Below are 24,474 nucleotides of genomic sequence, written 5' to 3'. Positions count from 1 at the left end.
AAGTACAATAGAAAAATATAGGAAAATAGAAATAAAAAGAATAAAAGCTAGTGAATAATAGGGAAAAGAAGAAAGAAATAGAGGGAGAGTGAAAGAAGGAAAAATAAACCAAGAGAGAAAGAGAAAAACTTGAGAAATAAAAGAATGGAAGAAAACCAGAATGGGAAAGACATAGTAAGATAGATTATGAGAGATAGAATTAGAAAAAAAATGTAGGAACAACAATAAGAGAAAGAAGGAGAGAATGACAGAGTGAAAGAGGAGGGAAAATACAAGAGAAAAGAGAAAGAGAATAAATGATGGGGAAAATGAGAAAAAGAGAACAAGCGAGAAAAAATTATAGAGCAAAAGAGAGAAAAAGACAGAGACAGAGACAAGGAGAGCGTGAAAAAGGTAGAGAGTAATACAGGCCCAGTTGTTTCGTGAGTGCCTTGGTCAGCGACAAAGCGGTCCACATTTAAAATTTCAGTTGATTTTCTTTTGCTCTTCTCTCGGCATTGAGCATGTTAACCAACTGCTGATGGAAAAAAAAACAAAAACCTCTTTGTGTCCATTATCTTTAATTTTCAAATAACGGACAGCAAAACAAACATTATTTACAAGAAAAATATGATCTGTACAGAGTAATATACATACCAAAGTACAAAATAAAAACATAGCAAATAAGTACTGAAATGTGGACAAGTAACAAAAAAAAAATCCTCAACTGAGGTATTCAGATCAAGTCTGCACAAAAATAAATAAATGTCACACAGAAGGACTTTAGGCGCTTACTGATTTTGGTGGGAACAAATAGTATTTGTACACAAAACAAACAGTATATGTACACAAAACGATATACAAAACAGCTCCATAAATTCAGCTCCACTTCTGCGTTTTGTTCTTTCTCCCCCCAACATTGCTTTTTCGTCAACAATCATTCACGCTAAAATGCTAGCAACTTTGGCGTACCGACACTACACAGGACAGAAAGTACAAAAAAAAAAAAAAAAAATCGATAAATTCAAACAATTGGAGCTAGAAACAGACAACTATGAGCAGTTTGCGTAGTACTAAATACCATGAGAGGCTGTTTGCCAAGTAGATCATACTTTTTTCTTTTATAACATCATACTCTCACACACGCACTATACTCTCATACAGACAGTCATACCCATGCAAACAATACTATACTCTCATACACACACACTATACTTCCACGCATACTACTGTTATCTCACACACATACTACTATCTATAGTAGATACTACTATCTATCTATAAAGTATCTATCTATACTCCCACTCACACCATCATATTCTCTCTCTCACAAATACTGTTCTCTCACACACACGACTATACTTTGTCACACATACCTATTTTACTCACACATACTATTTTACACATTCAACACACCATTGAAAAAGCTATTAGTATAGGGATTTTTTTTTTTTCAAACATAGTCTAATGATCACCTCACCTATTAATGTTGTTTTACTTTGGATACTTTTGGTAACCATGGCGATACTCACTTACCTGTGAGTATGTTGTACAGTTTGACGTCAAAGTAGTTTCTCCCGTTATAGAAGTATGTGTGAGAGAGTATATTATATGAGAAAGAATGGAGTAGTTTGTGTATGAGAGTATAGTGGTATGTGGGTGGGATATAAATATATGTGAGAGTAAGGTAGCATGTGTGACAGCACAGTATTGTGTATGAGAGTATAGTAGTGTTGGAGAGTATCATAGTATGTGTGAGAGTAGTCTAGTGTTTTTGAGAGTATAGTAGTATGTATGTATGAGTATAGAAGAGTGTGTATAAGAGTATAGTGGTAGGTATGAGAGTATAGTAAAATGTGAGAGTTTAGTAGCGTTTGTGCATGGGTATGACTGTGTCTGTATGAGACTATGGCATCCGTGAGAGTATAATATATGTAAGAGCAAGTATTATATACTTCACAAACGGCTTCTCATAAAATACTTTTACCCCATACCGCAAATTGTTAGGTTAGAAAATTGAGAAAAACATTTACCAATGTTCATGTTCTGTTGGCATAATTGTTCTTATTTTACTATACTTCCTCTTTTTTCATCCGGACAATTATTTCTTAGGTGTTGTTAACCGGCCGACTTTACCACTTTTTCAAATTTAAACAAAACACTAGCATTTTTAATCTACGGCTGCTGTATTTTGAAGCAAGACTTAAACCGCTCGGATCATCGCATCGTATTGGTGTTTTGCCAGTTGAGGTTTTAAATAAACACGTTATTTATTTCTATTAAAATTCTAGAGACGGATTGTGTTCTGCGCATAAAAATAGAGTGCCCGACACCATCGACCCCTTTTTAATGTCAAAAGTTTGGCATTTAAGTATACATAACAAAGGAAGTCTCGATTAATAGTTGCATAAAAAGTTAAAGCATGTTACACGGAACATACCATGAGAGCATTCATAGTTTTTTTTTTCTACAAAACAAACAACATGGACATTTGCTTCATTAACAAAGTCTAACTGTAGTAGAGGTAATGTTAAAAAAATAGTAATCCAGAAATGTCATATTTTATTTGCGAGGACACGGGAGCAGGAGAGGAGATTTAGTTGAACAAATTAAAGCCCGTCTTTCGTAACGAGTTATGCGAGACTGTACAAACCGATGCCAATAAGTTAATTTCTCTGGTACCATTAATAGAAAAACCCGGTGAGCATTATGCATTTTGTAGAGTCACAAATATAATTGCGACTTACAAACGCAATTTTTTTAACTTGCCGGTACATTTATCAAGACATCTTCGATCTTGAGAAAATTGCTAATATACTTTGGGATCTGAATAATCTGTGTGTAAATATTTTTGCCACAAATCCCTCCCCATCCCATATATAGTTAAGTTCAAAATGACAGTAATATGTAGTTTACATTTTCAGTTGCAGGAAGTTTTTCCCGTTACAATTTGCCAACGGGAAACGCTACCTTCATTTTTTGCGTGGCCAATGATAAATGTCATTAATTGATTCGTAATCCTTGCACTCAAGCACATTTCATAGTGGTCTGTCTTCGGTGTAGTATGTACCTGTCCTCTTGGGCAGGACCAGTTGGTGGGCGATGACGCCTTATGGGACAATGCCATACAAACTAATTAATGTCAGCTGCCGTTAATCACGAGGGAAGAAGAAATGCAATGGTCAATCGAAGCCACCAGAGAGCAGTGTCAGCATCATTTTTAAGCAGACTTGTTAAGAAACAGGGCAACAATTTCAAGCAGTTACAAGCACTTCACCCAGAATTCAAGCACTTTTCCACCCTTGAAAACACAACATTAAAATCCCATCATTTTCAAGGACTTCAAGCACCCAAACAAAACCTGTCTAGGCTGTAAGTTCCCACGGTTGCGTGTCCTCAGTGGAAATGTTTGTTGGAGGATTCTAACTAAGGAAATGCACAAGATGGTGTTGTGTTCAATAAAAAGGCTCTCTAGTGGTTGCCTTTCAATAAAAAAAATAAATTACTTTTTATATATATATATTTTGATATTTTAAAAATGGGAGAGGAAAGCAGCAAGCAGCAGTAAAAGAGGACATGTTTTTTTTGTTTGTGAAGGATGAGCTCAGCGTATTTGCTTTGTTTTGGCACAGCAAATATTCCGAATGTAACCACGGTTCTAGGAGTCCCGTACGAGCGCCAGAGCATCTTGTCACTCGGAATCCTCGGGGAGACTGGAATTTGTACGCCTTCCTGGGCCAAGGGTGTCCCCAATGACTAATTTGGTAGGCATTTCTTGAACTGCACATGCGCGGAGGGAACTCTCAATACTTGGAGGCAGTCGGGAGGGAAGAAATAGAACAGCCGTTCCCCTCAGATCTGATTCTGCAGGCGGTTCTGGATGAACCCCCGCACTGTCCCGATGGGCCTGGCGTCCGTTTGGTTCTTCCTGCGGTCTATGAAGGAGACCAGCCGCGAGGTGTCCAGGCAGCATTCGGCGCCGACGCTAGCGCCATCGGCCCGAAGCCAGGGGTCCTGCAGGCACAAGCCCGAGGGCGGCCTACCGGCAGGCTCGCCTCTTAGGAGCGAGCGGACGAAATCTCGCGCCGCCTGGCTGACACCGTGGAAGTAATCTCGGGGGAAGCTGAAGTCCAGGCGGCAGATGTTGAGGCAGGTTTCCTCGGCGCTCTCGTCCAGGAAAGGCGAAGCGCCGCTCAGCAGCACGTAGGCCACCACGCCCGCGGCCCAAACGTCCGAGGTCAACGCCGCCGGTTGGCCCAAGACCAGCTCCGGGGCGGCGAATTCAGGGCTGCCCAGAAGCGGGTGCACATAGGGGGCGCTGCCCAGCTGCGCGGCGTCGCCCAAGTCGGTAAGCTTGACCGATGGATGGCCGCCGGAGTTGTTCGCCACCAGCAGGTTCTCGGGCTGAGCACAAGAAGAACGCCAGACCTTTATCCACAAGAAAATATATACAGCGCCCCCTCGTTTTTTTGCGGTTAACGGGGACCAGAACCACCCGTGTCAATTTGTAGTGTCACGCCTTCGTTATTGGTAGCCTTCATTAGAACAGGCCTGCCAACTTTTAAAGGTGAACAGAATTCAAAATTACCCGATTTTTTTTTTTGGGGCACGCCTTCATTAAAGCGGACCTGACAATTTACCGACTGAAAGAACAATTGGTAAATAGCATTTATACAGCACTTTTCAAGTCACTGCAGTCCTCCCATATGGCTTTAAATTCATTACTCATTCACACACACACACACGCACACACACCGCTAACGGCAACAGCCATGCAAGGTACCTACTCGATTATCGGGGCATTTGGGGTTCAGTGTCTTGCCCAAGGACACTTCGACATTTAACTTGGAAGAGCGGGGAATTGAACCTCCCCAAATAGGAAACTGATTCATTTGTGAATAACATACACTTTTTTAACCCCAAAAATAATAACATCGCAAAGGACAGGAACAGGATACATCATGTTTCTCAACAAAATACTATACAGTCATCCCTCGGTTAATGGGAGCCAGAACCCCTCAATGATAATGATAACATCCGCGAAGTAAAAACATTTATTCATGGATTTATTTCTCAGTTACAAACCCTGTTCACAGGCTTAATTATTTGTTTAACAAATCAAAGTACTGTATTATATATATATATATATATATATATTTTACAAATAACTTCTGTACCTTTAAATAATAATTTAAAAAATAATGTTTCCGTTTTATTGCAGAACTTTTTGATTAAAAGACCCGATCCAAGTCACTTAACATGATACTTTGCCGCCATTAAGTGACCTTTATGGAAAACCTTCCGATTCTGTTCTACAGAAACCAAAAATTCTTGAAAAAGAGCCAAGGAGCCACTAGAGAGCGCCAAAGACCTGCATGTGGCTCCTGACCAGGTTTAGCGGGTGGAGCGGTTCATTTTTGTTGGCGATAGAAAGCCTCTTCCGGATGGAAACCTATCACACAAATTTTACTTGATGTCTAAACACCTCCCCCTATTTATTATGTTTTTTTTTTTTTTTGGGGTGTATATTTTCATTTATTAGTTTTTTATATATATATATTTCTTTTTGTATGGATGTATTGTATGAACATTTATTCTTCTTCTCTATTAATAGTATTTTTTCTTCTTTGTTGTTCCTTCTGTTATTTATGAGTGTGTCAAGTGTATATATTTTGTGTTGATGTAAGATGGTGGAATCAAACCTCTGGAAAAATTGGTGTGAGAAATAAAAAGTAAAAAAAAAAAAAAAAGAAAAAAAAAAGAAAGCCTCTTCCGCTGTTTAGCCGATCACGATGCTCAATGAAAATCGGCTAGTCAGTGAACCAGGGAAAACTGAAGCGGTTTCTGGCTCTCTTGCGTATGTATACACAATGAATTGAGAGGTTATCGAGGCACAGGCGGAGAAGTGGAGACTGTTTAACCGATCAGAATGCACTGTGCAATTCAGTGTTTCTAGCACCATGAGTAAAATAGTTTAATAATGAAATTAGCTGTAATGTATTTTCTTTTTTATATATATGCAATTGGTGGTCTAGTGGTCAGAGCCCTCACCACGATGGTCCGTGTGTTGAGTCTCGTTCCAAACAATATTTTAATTAGAGATATTTACAGTCGTCTGCAAAATCTTGGGCACGCATGATCATTTTAAAGATTTTTCTTTATAAATCATTGGTTGTTCGGATCAGCAATTTCAGTTAAATATATGATATAGCAGACAAACACAGTGATATCGGAGAAGTGAAATAAAGTTCATAGGCTTTACAGAAAGTGAGCAATAATTACTTGAACCAAAGTAGGCAGGTGCATAAATTTGGGTACCCTTGTTGTTTTATTGATTTGAATAACTTTAGTACTAATTATTGGAACAAAACATTCGTTTGATAAGCTCATTGAACCTTGACCTACATACACATGTGAAGCCAATCATGAGAAAGGGTATTTAAGGCGGCCAGTTGCAAGTTGTTCTCCTCTTTGCATTTTCTGAGGAGTAGCAACATAGGACCCTCAGAACAATTGTCAAATGACCTGAAAACAGAGATTGTTCAACATCATGGTTTAGGGGAAGGATACAAATAGCTAGCTGAGAGATTTCAGCTGTCATTTTGCACTGTGAGGAAGATAGTGGGGAAATTGAAGCCCACAGGCACAGTTCTAGTTAAGGCCCGGGATGGCAGGCCGAGAAAAGTCTCAGATAAGCAGAGGCGAAGGATGGTGAGAACAATCGAACTCAACCCACAGACCAGCTCCAAAGACCTACGACATGATTTTGCTGCAGCTTGTGCATCGTTCCAATATACAGCACACTTTGCACAAAGAGATGCTGTATGGGAGAGTAATGCGACAGAAGCCTTCTCTGCGCACATGCCACAAACAGAGTCGCTTGAAGTATGCTCAAGCACATTTGGACAAGCCAGCTTTATTTTGGAATAAGGTGCTGTAGGCTGATGAAACTAAAATTGAGTTATTTGGACATAACAAGGGGTGGTATGCATGGCGGAAGAAGAACACAGCATTCCAAGACAAACACTTGCTACCCACAGTAAAATTTGGTGGTGGTTCCATCATGTGGGGCTGTGTGGCCAGTGCAGGTACTGGCAATCTTGTTAAAGGTGAAGGTCGCATGGATTCCAGTCAGTATCAGCAGATTCTTGCGAACAAGTTTCTAGAATCAGTGACAAACCTGAAGATGCGCCAGGGCTGGATATTTCAACAAGACAACAACCCCAAACACTGCTCAATTTCTACAAAGGCATTCATGCAGAGGAACAAGTACAATGTTCTGTAATGGCCATCTCAGTCCCCAGACCTGAATATGAATGAAAATCAGTGGCGTGATTTAAAGCGGGCTGTCCATGCTCGGAAATCATCAAACCTGACTGAAGTGGAGATGTTTTGTAAAGAAGAATGGTCAAAAATACTCGACCAGAATCCAGACCCTCATTGGAAGCTTTAAGATGTGTTTAGAGGCTGTCATTTCTGCTCAAGGAGGATCTACTTAATATTGATGCAATTCTTCGGTTGGGGTGCCCAAATTTATGCACCTGCCTACTTTTGTTTCAGCAATTATTGCACATTTTCTGTAAATCCTATAAACTTCATTTCACTTCTCAGATGTCACTTAGTTTGTCTACTATTTGATATATGTAACTGAAATTGCTGATCCGAACAACCAATGATTTATAAAGGAAAATCTTGAAAATGATCAGGGGTGCCCAAACTTTTGCATATGACTGTATCAACTGAGTCATAATTGTACTATTATATGCCGTTGGTTACACTGGAGCTCTTACTGTAGTCTTAATTTCATGCGCCTTATAGTTCGGTGCGCCTTATTTATGAAAAATATGACAAAAGACTAATTTGGGGTGTGCGCCTTATAATCAGGTGCGCCTTATAGTGGGAAAATCCGGTAAATGTAATAAATCAGGTGAAGAAAGTTCAAACCTTTGTTAACTCTTACTTACCTTGATGTCCAGATGAGCGATTCTGCTGTTGTGCAAGTAATGTAAAGCATCTAAAAGATCCCGCAGGTAGTGGGCCACCTTCTCCTCGGTCAGATTGCCCCAGCTGATGATGTAGTCCAGAAGACGGCCTTGGTCGGCCCTGAACCCAAAAGGGGAAAGAACAATTTGAACGCTTAACTCAAGGGTTCATCCCATGCACGGACATTCCTTTTACTTACATTTCCAGGACTAATACGTAGCTGCTGGGGGTTTCATACGTGTCCACCAGGTTGACAATGTTTGGATGTTGCAGCCTGTGGAGCAGGTTGACCTCCTGCGTGACGCGGTCCCGCCTCATCAGCTTTTTGTTAACCTGCTTGACAGCCACCGGACGCTTGGTGGATCGGTGGTCGTAGCGTTTCACGACTGAAAAGCGACCCCTGGTAGAGAATAAAAGTAAATATGTCTCATGCTTATGGGATTTTTATTTATTACTATCGTAGCATTAACAGTTTAGAAATATCCTTGTATTTTTTATATTCAGAAAACATTTCGAAGTGGAACATAATGTATTGTTTTATGTGAAGGATTCATACATCTTTTTCCTGGTCAAATGCAAGCACTTTTTAAGGACTTTCAAAGCCAATTTCCTATTTTCTCCAGTACCAGTAGAAGAAAAAAACCCCAATTTGAATCACCTATTTTGGAACTTCTGGAGTCAGTTGGCTGAGCTTAGAGAACAGGGGGCCAATATTTTTGCAAGATGTCATTTTATTCCCCCTATTGTAAACATAATATAAAATGTTGAAATAATCTGGTTCTACTTCAAGATTGTGAGACTTGGAAAATATTTTCAGTTTAGCTTTAATTTTGAAGCCCGAAATGTGGCAATATGAAAAGAAATTATTGGTGGGGCCTCGCTAAGCATTAGAAGTTGACCGGGTATCAAGCGGGCCGATTATCAAGCGGGCTGATTATCGGCACCGATATTTGGGAATTTGACAATTATCAGTATAGGTATTTCTTTTCATTTGAAGTAGACGATTATGTATAGTGCATTATGTCTCTTATCATAACATTAATTAATCAAGCAAGAATTTCTGTTGGTGATTGAGAGCTTAAGAAGGATGCTAAAGTGGAAGTGATGAGCTCTTATCATAACATTAGTTTGTCAATCCGTCTCTAAAACAGTAATGCCAACACTTCAATCTGAGAGCTTCCTTGAATTTTCGTTGAACCTTTTATTTAAGTTTATTTAAGTCATGTTGGTTGTATTGTTTTTCGTTTATTAAGGCTACTGTAAAAAGTATTAGTGAACTATTTAAGTTTTTATGTAGCTTCGTACAAGTTGCTGCTAAGCCTATTTTTTTCTTGCATTTTTAGTTTTTGGTTTAAGTGAAAGATTAGCCTTTTGAATTCTGTTGAAACCAACTCATTAACAGTAAAAGCTTTCCGAGAACTTTTTTTTTTTTAATCAAGGCAAATATTTGTTTCTCATTGCATTATTGAACATCTTACAGCAAATGAATATCATCTCCAAATATCGGTTATCAGCCTCTTCCTAATACTAATAATCGCATCGGCCTTGAAACACCCATATCTGTCGATCCCTACTAGGCACCGTTTGCAATGACAATTTCGATTACCTTAAGGCGAAAGTAATCGTGTGTGTTTGGAATAGAAGACGTATAAGTTATGCTTTAGTAGTTTTGACTACATCTGTCTAGTGTAAATGCCAAGTATATGCGTAAGTCTTGCATGTTACCTGGCCAGTTCGACCACCTCGATGTAGTGCGAGTCAAAATTGTCCTTCCAGCTCACACGCAAGCCGTCAGTGGATACATCTGACGAACAGAAAACGCGTGCATTTAACCAAGCGTCACCAGGAGTAGAAAAATGCAGGGGCTTGGACTCACCGAGCACCCTGACACTGGCGGCTGATGTGGCGCTGCCCAGTTCGTTCACGACGACGCACGTGTAGACGCCGTCGTCATCCGAGGCCACGCCGACAATCCGCAGGGTCGCTTCGCCCGTGTCACTGCAAAAGAGTACGTTCAATTGCTAACCTGATGCTAAATCGATTGCACCCTGGTCATCCTGGAAGGGGGATTACCACTTGTGAGGCCCCTTCTCAAGGTTACTTTTTGGTTTCATTTTCACAAAAAATTGTCTTAAAAAGTGTTGACGCTGTGGTACCTGTATGCCATGCTGAAGCGTCCGTTGTTGACGAGGATGGACTGGCCGGGTCCCCGCCACGAGACGGTGGCGCGGGGTCGACCGCACACCTTACACCTCAAGGTGACGCTCTCTCCGCTGTCGCACGTGATGTCGCTCAAGGGCACGACAAACTCAGGCGGGACTGGAAACAAGGGAGTGTACGTTTTTCAAAATGTTCAAAATGCCTGACCAGTGTTTCGCCAGGGTTTGACTGGTCCCGCCAGGGTCTCAGATAATTCTGTGGAAAACACTGGTTGCAGCGGGGGACACTTACCGTCGTAGATGTAGTTGGGATTTAGAAGCTGGGAATAATAAGGAGGGGAATGTTACCAGATGATCTAGTGAGGTGAGCAGAAGACTTTATCGAGTTCACCTCACCTTTACAGAAACTTTATTGCCATCTCTGGACTTTCTGTAACCGTTTTCAAGCTTGGTGTCTTTCTTTGGTGTCTCCTTCTTCTCAGATTTCTTTCGGATGCGCAAGGTTGTATGCCAGGAGGAAGACTTCCTACTGGAAAAATATTTGTTGGCAAAGTGGAATTTTTTTTTTACATTTTAAACAAACATCCAGATAAGGGCTGCAACTAGCGTCCATTTTATTGGCCAACAAGTCAGAGACAATTAAAACGATTAGTCGAATTACTGGACAAATATTACTGTTTTGCTTAAATTTAGCACGAAATTGATTAAAATATGTGGCAAGTGATGAAGAATTTGTGAAAAATACATAATTTAGTGCACATACTCTATGTTTTAATACAAATATTTTTTAAGAATTGGCCAATCCACATTCAGCTGGACACAGTAGTCTGTCAATAAAAACATAAATAAGTTGTTAATTCTATAAATATTTTGGGGACAGGCAAATATTTAATACATCAAAATCAAGCAAACATTCTTTATCCCTGTAGACCAAGAACAGGCCTAATTGCGGCAGTAAAACAAGAAAACAACAAATATGTGGTTTTAAGAAAGTACAGGTAGTGGTCAATTGCAAAGTCTGCAACAAAAGAAATTAACGCTACTCAAAGTTTGAAACTAAATGGTTTTAAAAACCTACATACACATGACCTAATTTCAAACATGTTTGTTTTGTTACAGTTTTGCATAACGCACAAGCTTGCTTTTATTGTGAAATATACGCATACAAATGTGTAATGAATGTAATTTAAAGCAGATTGGTTTGAATGTTCCTTGAATCTTACTGAGGCGAGTCGGATTCAGTTTCGTTAAAATGTCCGACGAAAGTCTGCTTTGCAGACTTTGCCATAGTCTTTTTATTTGTAGTATTCAGTCTAAAATGTTCCCAAACTTTTTAAGTTTTGGTACGCGTATGCGATGCCGTCCTTTTTGTTTGTTACCGCTCAATACAGAGGCTCTATTGAGAATGAGTGACTCTCAGCAGAAATTATAATCATGAAAGATGTCCCCGCTCTGTTGGAAAAACATGTCCCGCAACAAAAGTCGACCATTGTTGCAGCCCCTAACTCATATGTGACCATATTGACAATTCCAACTTACTGATTGATTGATCCCTCGGAGCAGTCGGGCGTAACAGCTGATGTGTGACCGAGGACGAATCCGGGGATCCAGCCTTCGGCAGCAGGACCCTGCTCGGTTGCCGCCCGGAACACCAAGAACATGTTTTGCTGGTTGCTGGCCAAAATCTGGACTACCTCTCCTTGGTTGACGCTGATCTCATCCTCCTTGACCGCCATGTAGTCCTGCGTCACCAACATGGTGGAGACGCTACTGCTGCTGCTGCTTTCACTCTGTCAAAGGGAAGAAGCAAGGTTCCTAAGTATATTTCATTTATCTTTAAAAACAGAAGCCATACCACAGTATCTCGGGGGTCGCCTGCGGAGGGGCCCCCTGGCGCTTTTCCCAAACTTTTTCCCAAGAGGGAAATTTATTTATCTTTCAATATAGTTTCTGTAGCAGGAGAAACGTGAAACAATACATTTTAACGTTTCCCAATGCTGTAAAAACGAGTATAATAAATATTACATTTCAACTACTTTGGTAGATCCCCCATGCTGTTTTTTTCTCTCGTGTTTCCTGTGTTAGAGGCGAGCAGAGCGCAAGCACTGCCGCTTTCAAAGGGACAGCATCACAATCTAACACTACAATGCTAATTTCGACACAGAAGTCAAATTAAATGGTTAGGAACATGACTTGTTTGACATTTGCCCAAAAATAAAACTGAATTTTATTTGCTGTACCTTTACAAAAGGCTGCCCAATTAATCTTTTTTATAAATGCATGCTATGTTTTGTTGCACTCTTTTGTTGTTGTTTTTGAATGCTCGGAATAAAAATGATATCCAAATATTGGATTTATTTATTGCATTTAGTTCATTTGATCAAAGCGATCATACGTACTATAATTCATTACTATTGTAATTAAGTTGAACTTGAGGCACTAACCTACAACAGAGCATCATTCTCCACAGGATGTGCAGTATATCCAACTAAGTCATTTTGGAAGTAGGCTAATATAGAAAATATAGTTACATACAGCATGTGTTGCATTCATTATAAGGCTTTTAATCAGACAATTTTTGGTTGACATTTTGGGTTGCCGGTGTTGTGCCGAGAAATGTATCCCTGCCGAGATTTGCATCCCCTCGCTACTATAACCACTTTTACTTCGTTTTATCTCACTTTTATATCATTTTTCGAGAATGTGATGGCGAAGATATATAACCAAAACCACTTCGACTTGCATTTGTTGGGAATGTATACAATTTAAACCATTCTGTCTTTGTATTTGTTGTGAATGTAATCGAACGGTAATGCACACCGTATATAAATCACTTTTGAGAACTGTTATGCACTCTACCATAAAGCTTATTATGCTGAAATAAGCTTTATGGTAGAGTGCATAACAGTTTCAATACGAGCGATTTGAATAGAAAAGGGCAAAATAAACATGTTACCTGCTCAAAAGTGATTTATATACGGTGTGCATTACCGTTCGATTACATTCACAACAAATACAAAGACGGAACGGTTTAAGTTGTATTACATTCCCAACAAATGCAAGACAAAGTGGTTTTGGTTATATGTCCGCTATTACATTCCTGAAAAGTGATATAAAAGTGAGATAAAACCAGGTCAAAGTGGTTATAGTAGCCAGGGGATGCAAATCTCGGCAGGGATGCATTTCTCGGCACAACACCGGCCAGTTTCTTGGTTACATGTTATAACACAATAATGGCCTGAAAATGGTCAAAATCCACCTACTTTATTCCATCTCTGAGCGGCCATTTTGCCCGATTGCTAAATGACAATCAGTGTTCAGCCATTTTTCAAAACATAATTGATCCTTAACTTTGATGTCCTTTTCCAGAGAAGAGTTATTATGAATATGCCTTGAGATGGGCAAGACGAATCTTTTGTGCTGTTTAAATAAATATTCCACTAATGTATAATAACTAGAATGCTGCATTTGAACTAAATGGCAGCCATACAGAAAATATAAAGATCTCTTTAGGTTGACTACCACTGTAAGAGTTGGAGATGCTTGATATCACTTTTGAACTCAATTCTTTGGTAGTCAATTGTATGTTTTTTAATAAATTGTCTCCCCAAAAAACAAGATATCAAATAACTTTATATCCCAATTTAAGATTTTACAAACAGGGGCAGTGTGTATTATTTGACCATTAGATGTGGCTGCATTGGGTGATGCAACCCAAAACGAGTGCTAAAAATCACAAAGAATACAATCAACACATTTAAAATAACCAAACCGCACAATGTGTCGTGTCATTTTTTTTGCCCATCCTTTTACAAAGTTTTTGGTCTTTGGGGATACGCATAGCAGAAAGTTGGCGTACAATCATGTCGGCTCACGCAAGGTGAGCCTCATATTGTGTCAACCAAATGCAAATTACTTAATAAATTTGTATTTTAAAAAAATTGACATGTTTGTATGAGGTGATGTATATTTGCTTATTATTAAGTAACATTGATTTTTATGAATGACGTTTTTATGTCACCAGGAGTCACTAAATCGTACACACTGTCCCTTTAAAACTACTTGAAATTAATCCGATTATTTTTTAAATTTGGTAGTTCTTGATCAAAGAATGGCCACCAAAAAAATTCTGATGCCCAATAAAAAGTAACATTGGGGTTTTATGTGACTGAATATGTTTGATCTCAGATTGAGTTCAAGCTATTTGAGTGAATGGAGGAATCAATGACTGGATCATTTGAAGCGGTAAAGAGCAAAGTATGCATGAAAGTTAGAAAAGGGAACGTGTTCTCTGATTCGGCAGCTCCAGAAAAGATGACAGCCTGGTAAATTTGCAGTGAACCTACAAACTTCAGAAATGAGTTGAAGGGAGAGAGGACAATTTAACGACCGCTATGACGACAGCAAGAAAAGAATACAGGTCAGGGGTTAGTTAAGCGTGGTTAGGAGTCAGAAATTGAGAGGCAGTAGTAGTGTTTGGTCCACTAGAGAAAGTGAGAACCAGGAAAGGGGCTGGTAGAGTCTTCAGAGATTATCAAAGCTAGAGTGGATGATGCTCAAGAAAGTAGAAGTGAAGTTAGTGGACAGAATAGTAGCGCTGGTTGCGGCGTGACAGGCGATGTGACTCCCTCAGCCTCCGTGTTAGTTGGATCATCAGTCGGTTTTAGGTCTTACCCCATTACTCTGAGTGGACTGGACTGACTGCTCACTGGCAGACGAGCAGGTGCTCATCCTGTCAGCGTCCTTGCTGTGTGTAGAGTGTCTGTGGCTCAGATTTGGGTTCTGGTTCGAATTGGGACGCGCCGGGCTCTCGCCTCCCTCCCCCGGGAAGGTGAATGAACCGGGGCGGCTGGCAGGGGAGCCCGGCATGGAGCTCCAGAATCCGGCCTTTTGACTGGGGCTGGCCGGTGCCGGCGGAAGGATGTCCTTGACATGAGCTGGGGGCACAAGAGGGGGAACGGCTCCAGGACGCTTTTGAGGGGAAGGAACGGATGCCAATGTTCCGATTGTGGCACGGAGCACCGGAGCGACTACGCTCGTGGGGGTCTGTGATTGGTCCTCTTGGTTCTGGATAGGGCGCTTGCCCTGTAGACTACCCCCTGTGGGAAGTGTGGGGGATGGGACAGGGCGGAGACTTGGACCTGGATCATAACAGGCATGAAAATGGGTCAGAAGTTAAAAAGCTGAGAAGGAAAAATGTTCTGGTACACTGTAAAACCCAAAGAGATTGAAACTTGATGGCCCACACTGTGTTTTAGTGATCTGCAAAAGGCACCACACACACACATACACCATGCGAGTATTGCACGAAAACCAAGATAAGAGATCAAACCTGGATATGTTTGTTATACTGTCTGAAACTAGCCTCAAGTCCGTTGCATGAAAGCAAGTTAAATTTAGCTTAGCCTAGTTACTGTGGTGATTTAATCTCTACAGCTTTCCTGCTCCTGACCAGGCTAATATTATACTACTGTCAATCGCATTGAAAGATCAATGCTTTTCATAGTATTTCCATGGACTTGATATGTTGCATTAATGTAATTATCTTGCATTCAAATTTTACATGAAGGCTATTTGTTGGAATAGAGAGGGATGGGCGACACAGAGAATGGTGCCCCTACAACCCTAGTGATTAAGGGATACACCCACCTACCCACCATAAACTTGAGAATATTCTACTTGCTGACACCATCTTCTGGCTGAAATCATTATTGCAGCTCCTTTTGTTCCACGTGAAATCCTTAGATGCGCTAGAATAAACTCTTCCCTTTTCATCTTTTGGGGGGTTTGAGCTGGCATTTTGACTGCATTTGAAACAGTCCTTTATGATCCTAACCTTTTTCATCCTAGTATGAAGAATACCACAACTACGTGCATTATATCATTGGTTGTCAGACTGGTTGTCAAACATGGCAAAAGATTCAAGAATTTACAAGCGCTTCACCCAAAATTCAATCCTTGAAGACACAACGTTACAATTCTAACATTTTTAAGGATTTCAAGCACCCGTCCAAACCCTGCCCAAGTACATGTTTGACGACACAAACGGAGGAGGCGGCTCGGACATGGACATGTACCTGTGGTCTTATTGGGGCCGTCGGGATCGACCCCGGGGTGGTGGCGGAGAGGCTGGGGGAGACGAGAGGGCTGGGGTATTCTGGATGCCCGACGACAGCCACCTTGGGAACCCAAGGGGACTGCACCACTTGCTGGGGAGTTTCCGGGAACATTCGGCCCACTACTGCTTGCGCAAGCAGGCGATCCAATCACCCCAACGTTGTTTCTCTGATAGTCAATTGGTGACGTTAGAGCTACGAAATGAGAATAAAAAGACAACTTGGTATTTATCATCATTGCTTTCCTCGTCCATCTTCATGTCAGCTTACTATTGAAGAAGTTTCGTTGGCTCTCCAATATTTGGCCAATCTGTAGAGTCCACACCTCCCGCACTCCCTGATGCGCGGAGTGCAGCACAAAAGACTCAACGGCGCCATTTGTCGAGCGGGAAGTTAGAACAAATTTGCAGGGATCCTCCTCGCCGTTATCTTCTAGACCCAAACTGTTAACCTAGAAGGGAGAGAATAAATACGCTTTTTTAGACAGGGATGTACAACTCTGGGGCCGGATCCAGACTTTTTGTTCGGAGGCAGGTCGATTTATACCTTTATTTTTTCAGGATTGTTCAGCCTACATTAGTAACCTACCCTACATATTATAAACATGGATGACAATGGATCTTTTTATTAACACCTTGCAGTTATTCAAAAACAATGGGGAAAATATTTTAATGTTTGGCATTGGAATGTGTTAACTGGTTTATTTTACACATGAACCATCTCACCATGTAATCAAAACTCAACACTGCCTTCTAGCGGCTGTAGAGAGCATTTGGTTTGCATTCATCTTAAAAATCAAAACCTTTGATACAAATTACCTAGACACTCACTTTTTTAGACACACTCAGAAATTTGTGGTGAGCTAGATTAAATCATCTAACGGGTCGCGGGCAGTATGTTTGACACGCCTGAGTTAAGATGACAGAAGATTAAGCCTGAGCGATATGGCAAAAAAATACATGCCTGCTTTTTTTTAATTAAAGCACAATCTCAATTTTATTACAATCCTTACATGTAAAGATTTATTTTTAAAAATATGCAATAAAAGCCTCAACAAAAGCCAATTGATAAATGACTTGTGGGAAAAAGATAATAGAAGGGCGACTATGGTCGATTGATCTTTTTTTACTTTCAGATCACGCTCTGCTAAGTCTTTAACAATTCATTATCATAATGCCTACCCACCCTTCAAGAAAACTTTAAAATCTTACTTTAATGCTATTTTTATAGCGGAATCCAGGCAACGAGTAGCCTTTCTTTTTGTCCATGGGCTCACTAAAGATGAGCAGCTGCTCAAAGAGGAAGACTCTCCTCTCATTGGCTATTCCCAGCGCACTGCTCTCTCCATCAGTCACCATGAATGTGTCCTGCAGCAGAAGGCGTCCCTGGGCTACGATTTTTCCCTGCAAAATACAGCGAGTAGCTCACTTTTAAATTTGATCAGTTATGAATACAAGCGGTATTTTAGCTGTGACTTCATGTCTTACTTCAAATCCCTGAAGTCGGCCAACAGTCATCATGTCGTTGCACTTTTTAGGAATGATGCACATGACCTCCACTGCTTTCTGTAACAGTCACTGCTATTTAGAGGTATTGTTGAGAATGATAACCTAATAATTTGCTAAATTTCTGACCTCTAGTTCCTCTGATTCTATCCCTGCTTTTTTGGAGTGTTTCAGGAAGTCCTAAGAAAACAAAAGGAAAAAAAAATAAAACAGAAGAAATGCTTGAATGAATGAATGAAAACTTTATATCGAACATTAAAATAAAAACAGGACAAAAACAATTACTCAACACCAAAATAATGTTACATAACATGTTTGAAAAAGGGTAGTAAGAAGCAGATGCTTACTTTCCCTACCCCTTCATCTTCCCTTAAATACATTTTACAGATCCTCTTCTCCTCTTGAGTCTAATATAACAAAGTCTCATGTATATACTTATTACATAGGTAAGATATCAATAATCATAATAATAACAATAGTCACATATTTTATACACTAATATTCGTAGTACCCATCCCTCAACGTCATAATGCCATTAGTCACCAAAAACCACTGCGGCAGCGATAATAACAACAATAGTAATAATATTTATAATAACAGTTATGATATAACAATAGCAACAATAACAACAAAGTTAACCATAGTTGGAAACGCAGTACAGTGGAACCTCGGTTTTCGAAAGCGTCTCAGTTCGAACAAATCGGTTCTCGACCAAAAATTTCGAGAAATTCTTGCTTCGCTTTTCGTTCAAAAAATTGGAGTTCGAACGCCGGTATGCTGGGGTGCGATGCTGAGCGGCGTACGGGTGTAGATTGCCCCCACCCCTCGTGAAGAACGGTTATGACGTGCGCGCGTACTTCTTTTTGCTTTCGCTTTAGATATCGGTGAACGGAGTGTTTTAGCCCCTAATTATGCCTCCGAAGAAGGTCGGTGCAAGAAGCAAAGTTGCTACAGGTGAAAAAAGAAGGGTAGTGCGTACAACTATTGCATTTAAGAAAGAAATAATAGCAAAGTATGAAGAAGGTGTGCGAGTTTCCGATCTTGCTCGACATACAGCATGGCTTCTGCTGAGCACCACAAAGGTAAGAAATCCTATTCATAATTATTTTCTTTATCCTTTAACTTCTCACCACTTTTTGTGGAGACCCGGGTGCTAAATGACGTGTAAACGACCTGATTTTTTTTAGTTGTACACGTTCATGTTAGCGTAATCTTTCGTACGGAAGATTACGCTAACGTGAACGTACGATTACCCTAGGTTAGCTTCATGTGACAATAAAGGTATATTCTATTCTATTCTATGTTTACGTTCATGTTAAGCGTTCAGGGTGTTGGAACGGATTAAAATGATTTTACATTACATTTAATGGCAAAAACGATTTTCGGTGATCGACCAAATCAGTTTTCGAACAGGGTTCTGGAACGGATTATGGTCGAAAACCGAGGTTCCACTGTATTTCCCAATCTCTCGTATCACTCATACCCCATTTTCTTCATCTATGTATTCCGCCAGTAATGTTTTTTGTTTTTAAATTCGAACGAGTGAATAGTTGGACATTGTTTGATCTCGTCTTGTAAATTGTTCCAAAGCTTGACTCCACACACAGACACACACATACATACTTTTCCTGGTTGTTCTCACCTTTGGAATTATGAATTTACTACAGTCCCTTAAGTTATAACTTCCCTCTTTCCGAGTGAATAATTTTTGGATGTTTCCTGGCAATATGTCTTTGTTGACCTTAAATACCAGTTGGCCAGAGAAGAATACAAAATCATCCGATTTTAATCATTTGGACTGCAGGAATAAAATATTAGTATGAGCTCGATATCCTACCCTGTGTGTGGTTCTAATTACACATTTTTGGAGGATAAAAAGGGCTGTAGTGAACTCTTGTAATTATTGCCCCAGACTTCTGCACAATATGTTAATTATGGCAGAATTAGTGAACAATATAATAAATACAATGCATGATGGTTTTAAATGAATTTGGCTTTATTATTATTGAAATGCTTTTAGATACTTTAGTCTGTATGTGTCTGATGTGCGTTTTCCAGCCTAATCTATTATCTATTATGACCCCTAAAAACTTGATTTCTGATACAATGTCTATTGTAGCACCATCCATTTTTACTTCTAAATATTGATTTGCCTTGTGATTACCAAAGAACATTACTTTGGTTTTATTTTAAATTTAAAGATAATTTATTCATATCCATCCATACTTTTAGGTTAATTAATTCACAATTAATGCAGGTTACCAAATCAATATAGTAATCATTTGAATAGAAAATACTTCAATTGTACCATACATTACATACTAGAAGGCCAATGAATTATAAGGCGCACCTTATGATTTTGCATTATTTTTCATTCATAAAGGGGGAGGGAAATGGCATTAAATCTTATCCCATTATTACACTGTTTTTACTCACGGTGCCACAATCCCGATTTGAAAAGTGCATTTTGATTAGTTAAAGTCTCTCCATTTCTTCATCCGTGCACCAATAACTTCTATGTTTGTTGTGTATTCAATAGCTTTTTGTAGAAAGATTGTTTTCCCAATTCTCTACCATCCGTTGGTGAAGAAGTGGAGAGACTGTATAAGGATGCACAATTTAAATCCTGAGATGCTTAGCCATATGTCATATGCACCCTGGCGGTCCAGTTGTAAAGTTTCAGCACTCTGGCGGAACTACTAAGGTTTGATTCCCGTCTGTCCGTCCTTCTATACGGCCATCCACTAATCTATTTGTTCCTGCAATGCGGGTTGCGGGGGTGCTGGAGACCATCCAAGTAACTGAACTGGTTACTAACCAGTCAAAGGGCACACAGAAACAGAAAACCATTTACATGATCATTCATACCTTGGGACAATAATAGCCTGCCAATGCCATGAAGGCACAAGAAGAATAGAAAAACTCCGTATGGGGAAACCGGTAGCTAGAATTAAACCTCTGTTCCGAGAGTCTGACGCGCTAACCACTTATACGACGCCGTATTGCATACAATATTTTGAAATTAGAGTCAGAGATGTTTAACCATTTGACCATTCATTGCACAATCATTGCTCATATACGTTTTTACCCTAGAACTTGGCAAAAGGGTACCTATTTTGTTCACATTTCCAAATGTATCTGTCGTTTATAAGGCGCTCCAGGTTATAGGGCCCACTTTCAAATTTCTGGCCAAATTTGTGTTTTTAGGTGCGTCTCAGAATCCAGAAATTACTGTACTTTTAGAAAAGGCTTGGGAGAATTGTATACGTATAAGTGTGCGTCGGTTAACTCTGGTGCCCCCCAACTAGATAGGATTACACCAACCTTCAGCAAGAGCTGGTACTTCATGATCCTCTGGACAGGCTTGATAAGTAAGTCTGTAATTTGCAGTTTGTGGCCGAGCCGCTGCTTCAGGTCCTGTTGGAGACAAACGTCCATAAGTCGGGCGCTGAATGCAATGTGGTTCAATCAATTTAATTTTTTTTTACATTACCTCAAAATAAGTATCGATGTACTCTGCCACAATGTGTTCAGACTTTGGCTTGTTTTGACAATACACCACATACATGTTAAGTCTTCGCTCCTACACAAAAATATCAAATTGAGAGTCGAGAGATGAAAAAAACAACAATTTACTGCAGAGTGACTGAAAAATATCTCAGAGCAAAGGGAATCTTGTATCTATAAACGACCACTTTCTTTCACAGGTAGCTAGGTGGGTTACCCTAGATGTGAAAAATTAGTAAAATGGTGACTCAGCACATTTGTTTTGTTGACTCAACGTTTTTTCAGCAAAAAAGAGCAAGAGGATGACGGAGCAGCAGTTTCCTCTTTTTGAATTCTTTGCATCCCTAGGTTAATCTTTTCCATACCAATATATATATATATATATATATAATCTCATCTCATCAGCCGTACCTTATTAGGGTCGCGGGGGTGGGGGGCATCACAGCCATCTCCGGGCAGTGGGCAGGGGACACCCTGAACTGGTTGCCAGCCAATCGCAGGGCACACGGGGACAACTCACTCGCTCAGTCACACCTAGGGACAATTTGGACCGGCCAATTCACCTGAAATGCATGTCTTTGGGATGTGGGAGGAAACCGGAGTGCCGGGAGGAAACCCACGCAAGCACGGGGAGAACATACAAACTCCACACAGTAAGGCTAAATCCAAGCTACGAGCAGTCCCAGAGGCTACCACAAGAGACTGCTGACTACCAGGTAGCTGGATTTGAACCCACGCAGGAGGTTCCCACGACCTCAGAACTGTGCCGCACACACGCTAACCACTGCGCTGCCGTGCTGCCCTATATATATATGTGTATACACAATTACATATGTTCATACCCCCATTTTGGGATTTCAGACCTCATCTGGGTTTGGTCTTGCTCTATGGGTTTTCAATTCTCATGTGCCAATGACCCTGCCAAAAAGGTAAATGGTTTTCGTGTTTCAACACGGGTGATGTTCTGATGGCGCACAGCCACTATGGTTTTTCATTTATTCCAAATTTTATATGGCAGCATCATTTGTCAGCAGCTTCTTAAGTCGACCTGGATACGCTTCAACTTATTACAAAAGGAAATCTTGCAAAATGGAAGTTCTAACTTCATGTAGAGGGATGTATTCAAGTTTTTCAAAATGTCATGGTTTAGTTGAGGACACTTAAAAACGGACTTTCTGGCAGGCCATTTGAGTTAAGCACAACGACCAACATTCATCTTCCAGGAATTTCAGCATTTAACCATTCACAAATTAAAACAATGTGCGTGCTCAATCTTGTATGAAAATCAAATCTTTAACTCTGAAGACCCCAAGCACTGAAAATAAGCCAAGGGAGTTCCTTTTCATTCACCCTGTACACTGACAACAAACCTGTTTAAGAAAGACGGTTCCCAGTCTATCTGGATCCTCCAAACATTTCTCCAACTCTGCGAAGAAGAAACTAAAAAAAGAAACAATATGTAGTGGGCATTGAACTGCAGAGTTTACTTAGTGATCTCTTAACTCACTCCTTGTGCCAGTCGAAAATTTGATGGATGTTGCCAAACACGAGCTTATCTTTGCCTTTCATGTCATCAGGGATGCCCTCCTCCTTCATCCTGCTCATGTAACCCTAAATTGAACACTCAATAAGAAATCACAGTAAAATCTACACACATGCGATTAATGCAGAACACACAAAGCTCCTCTCACCTCCACCACCTGGCTTAGGTCTCTGATGTAATCCCTCTCCGTTTCCATCAAATCCATAAGAATGTATCTTGTAAAAAATAAATATTCCGTTTTCAAATGAGGCTATCGGACTTTTGAAACACAGTGGTAACTTTTTATACGAGCACCTCTTGACACAAAAAAAAACTAAGATAATCGTGTTTTATTTGAAACCAAAATCTTGCTCTACGTCCCGAGGCTAAATCCAAGCTACGAGCAGTCCCAGAGGCTACCACAAGAGACCGCTGACTACCAGCATCAATTCGTCCTTGTTTGCGCATGCGCTTTCCACTATCAGACACCTGATCTCATGCAACTAGTTAATATTACCCAACAAGTTTTTTTTATCTTATTGCATTTTGTTGAAGTGGCTTTGTGTGACCATAGCCTTGCGTCCTGGAAAGGGAAGTTGAAACTTAGCAGGAAATATTAAACAAACATGAGCTTGGTGTTCATGTGAATGACCTAGCTTAAGAGTAAGATCAGTCAACATCTCCTTTTTGTAGACTAGTGAAACAGAAATATGTCATCAAGGCCATAAAACAGACCAGGAGAGTGACTGTTCTTTCAAAATTGTGAACCACTATTCATGACTAGATGGAGCCTTATTTTCAAGGATATACTAAAAGGAACTAGTGGGAGCGAGTGGCACGGAGAGCAGAAATCGACAGCTTTCTACACAGACTGAAAACTTGGGGCAGCGTCAACAAAAGGTTTATGCATAATTACAGTAACTTTAATTTTAAGTGTAAAGTAATCAATAATCAACTCTCTTGTACGTCAGTCTTTCTGCACCTTTGTGATGTTAGCAACCGGCAACTCCCTCCATGGTAAGTGCTCATAATGAACTCGCAGCTTATTTTATTAAAACCATCTTAATTATCATATAACTGTATTTTTTATATTTACTATTTGAATGTGTTTTAAGTGATCAAAAATACATGATTAATGGCAATTTTGTTTAACTTGGATGCTTTTAGGAGGTTGTTAACGGGCCAAATAGTTTTTCATTATTTTAATTAGAGCTATGAGCACAAGCTCGTATTAAAAGGTACTAATGTATTCCAAATGGGCAATGACATACTGTCTCTTCTTCAGCAGGCTGCCCCTCCGCTCGTCCAAATCTTCCATGGGTGAGGAAGACGAAAGGAGGGAGTTGTCTGAAGGGTTGAAGGAGGGGGAGCTGCTGTCTCCTTGTTCTACCGAAAGTGAGTTGGGACGGTCCTCCAGAGCCTGCAAGATTAATGAAAATGAACAGTTTGATTTGATGCAAAGTCAAAATCAAAATCCTTTTCTTGGCGTTGAATTGGTCAGACTAGGTGGGGCATAACTCATATTTCCTACCATCTTGCTTTTGACCAGCTCCTCAATAGCGCTCACCAACTCAGCAGCACTGGGAGTCTCTGAGCTGGAAGGGCGGACGGACAGGCGAGAAGAGTTCTGCAGATATGGAAACAACAGTAAAAATCAGCTTTACTTCGGTATAAATATGCTCCTTTAGGGCCTTTGTCCACCA

The 24,474-nt window shown here is 40.2% G+C and overlaps 1 protein-coding gene across 2 annotated transcripts in view; it reads right to left on the bottom strand.

Moving 5' to 3' along the window:
* Positions 1–543: 543 nt before the first annotated feature.
* LOC148371055 (triple functional domain protein-like) overlaps positions 544–24,474 on the bottom strand; it is a 98,878-nt gene continuing 74,947 nt past the window's right edge. Inside the window, exons 42-63 of one of the 2 annotated variants that reach the window (XM_088328927.1) lie at positions 24,303–24,398; positions 24,043–24,191; positions 22,941–23,007; positions 22,757–22,860; positions 22,620–22,689; positions 21,236–21,325; positions 21,067–21,159; positions 17,872–17,922; positions 17,725–17,802; positions 17,449–17,640; positions 16,508–16,688; positions 16,199–16,432; positions 14,796–15,262; positions 11,661–11,911; positions 10,518–10,647; positions 10,414–10,441; positions 10,119–10,281; positions 9,839–9,960; positions 9,688–9,766; positions 8,162–8,362; positions 7,944–8,082; positions 544–4,383 (exon numbers count right to left, since the gene is read on the bottom strand). In XM_088328927.1, coding sequence (XP_088185053.1) covers positions 3,832–4,383; positions 7,944–8,082; positions 8,162–8,362; positions 9,688–9,766; positions 9,839–9,960; positions 10,119–10,281; positions 10,414–10,441; positions 10,518–10,647; positions 11,661–11,911; positions 14,796–15,262; positions 16,199–16,432; positions 16,508–16,688; positions 17,449–17,640; positions 17,725–17,802; positions 17,872–17,922; positions 21,067–21,159; positions 21,236–21,325; positions 22,620–22,689; positions 22,757–22,860; positions 22,941–23,007; positions 24,043–24,191; positions 24,303–24,398 — 3,537 coding nt within the window. In that variant the 3' untranslated portion in view covers positions 544–3,831. Of the gene's footprint in view, positions 4,384–7,943; positions 8,083–8,161; positions 8,363–9,687; positions 9,767–9,838; positions 9,961–10,118; positions 10,282–10,413; positions 10,442–10,517; positions 10,651–11,660; positions 11,912–14,795; positions 15,263–16,198; positions 16,433–16,507; positions 16,689–17,448; positions 17,641–17,724; positions 17,803–17,871; positions 17,923–21,066; positions 21,160–21,235; positions 21,326–22,619; positions 22,690–22,756; positions 22,861–22,940; positions 23,008–24,042; positions 24,192–24,302; positions 24,399–24,474 lie in introns of both variants that reach the window. The other variant, XM_088328928.1, reaches the window with a different exon arrangement.

Source organism: Urocampus carinirostris, chromosome 2 (genome assembly GCF_059441175.1).
Source record: "Urocampus carinirostris isolate Australia breed hairy pipefish chromosome 2, RoL_Ucar_1.0, whole genome shotgun sequence".
Taxonomy (NCBI): domain Eukaryota; kingdom Metazoa; phylum Chordata; class Actinopteri; order Syngnathiformes; family Syngnathidae; genus Urocampus; species Urocampus carinirostris.
Note: the sequence above shows the minus strand (reverse complement) of the source record. Positions and strands in the feature narration are given on the sequence as shown.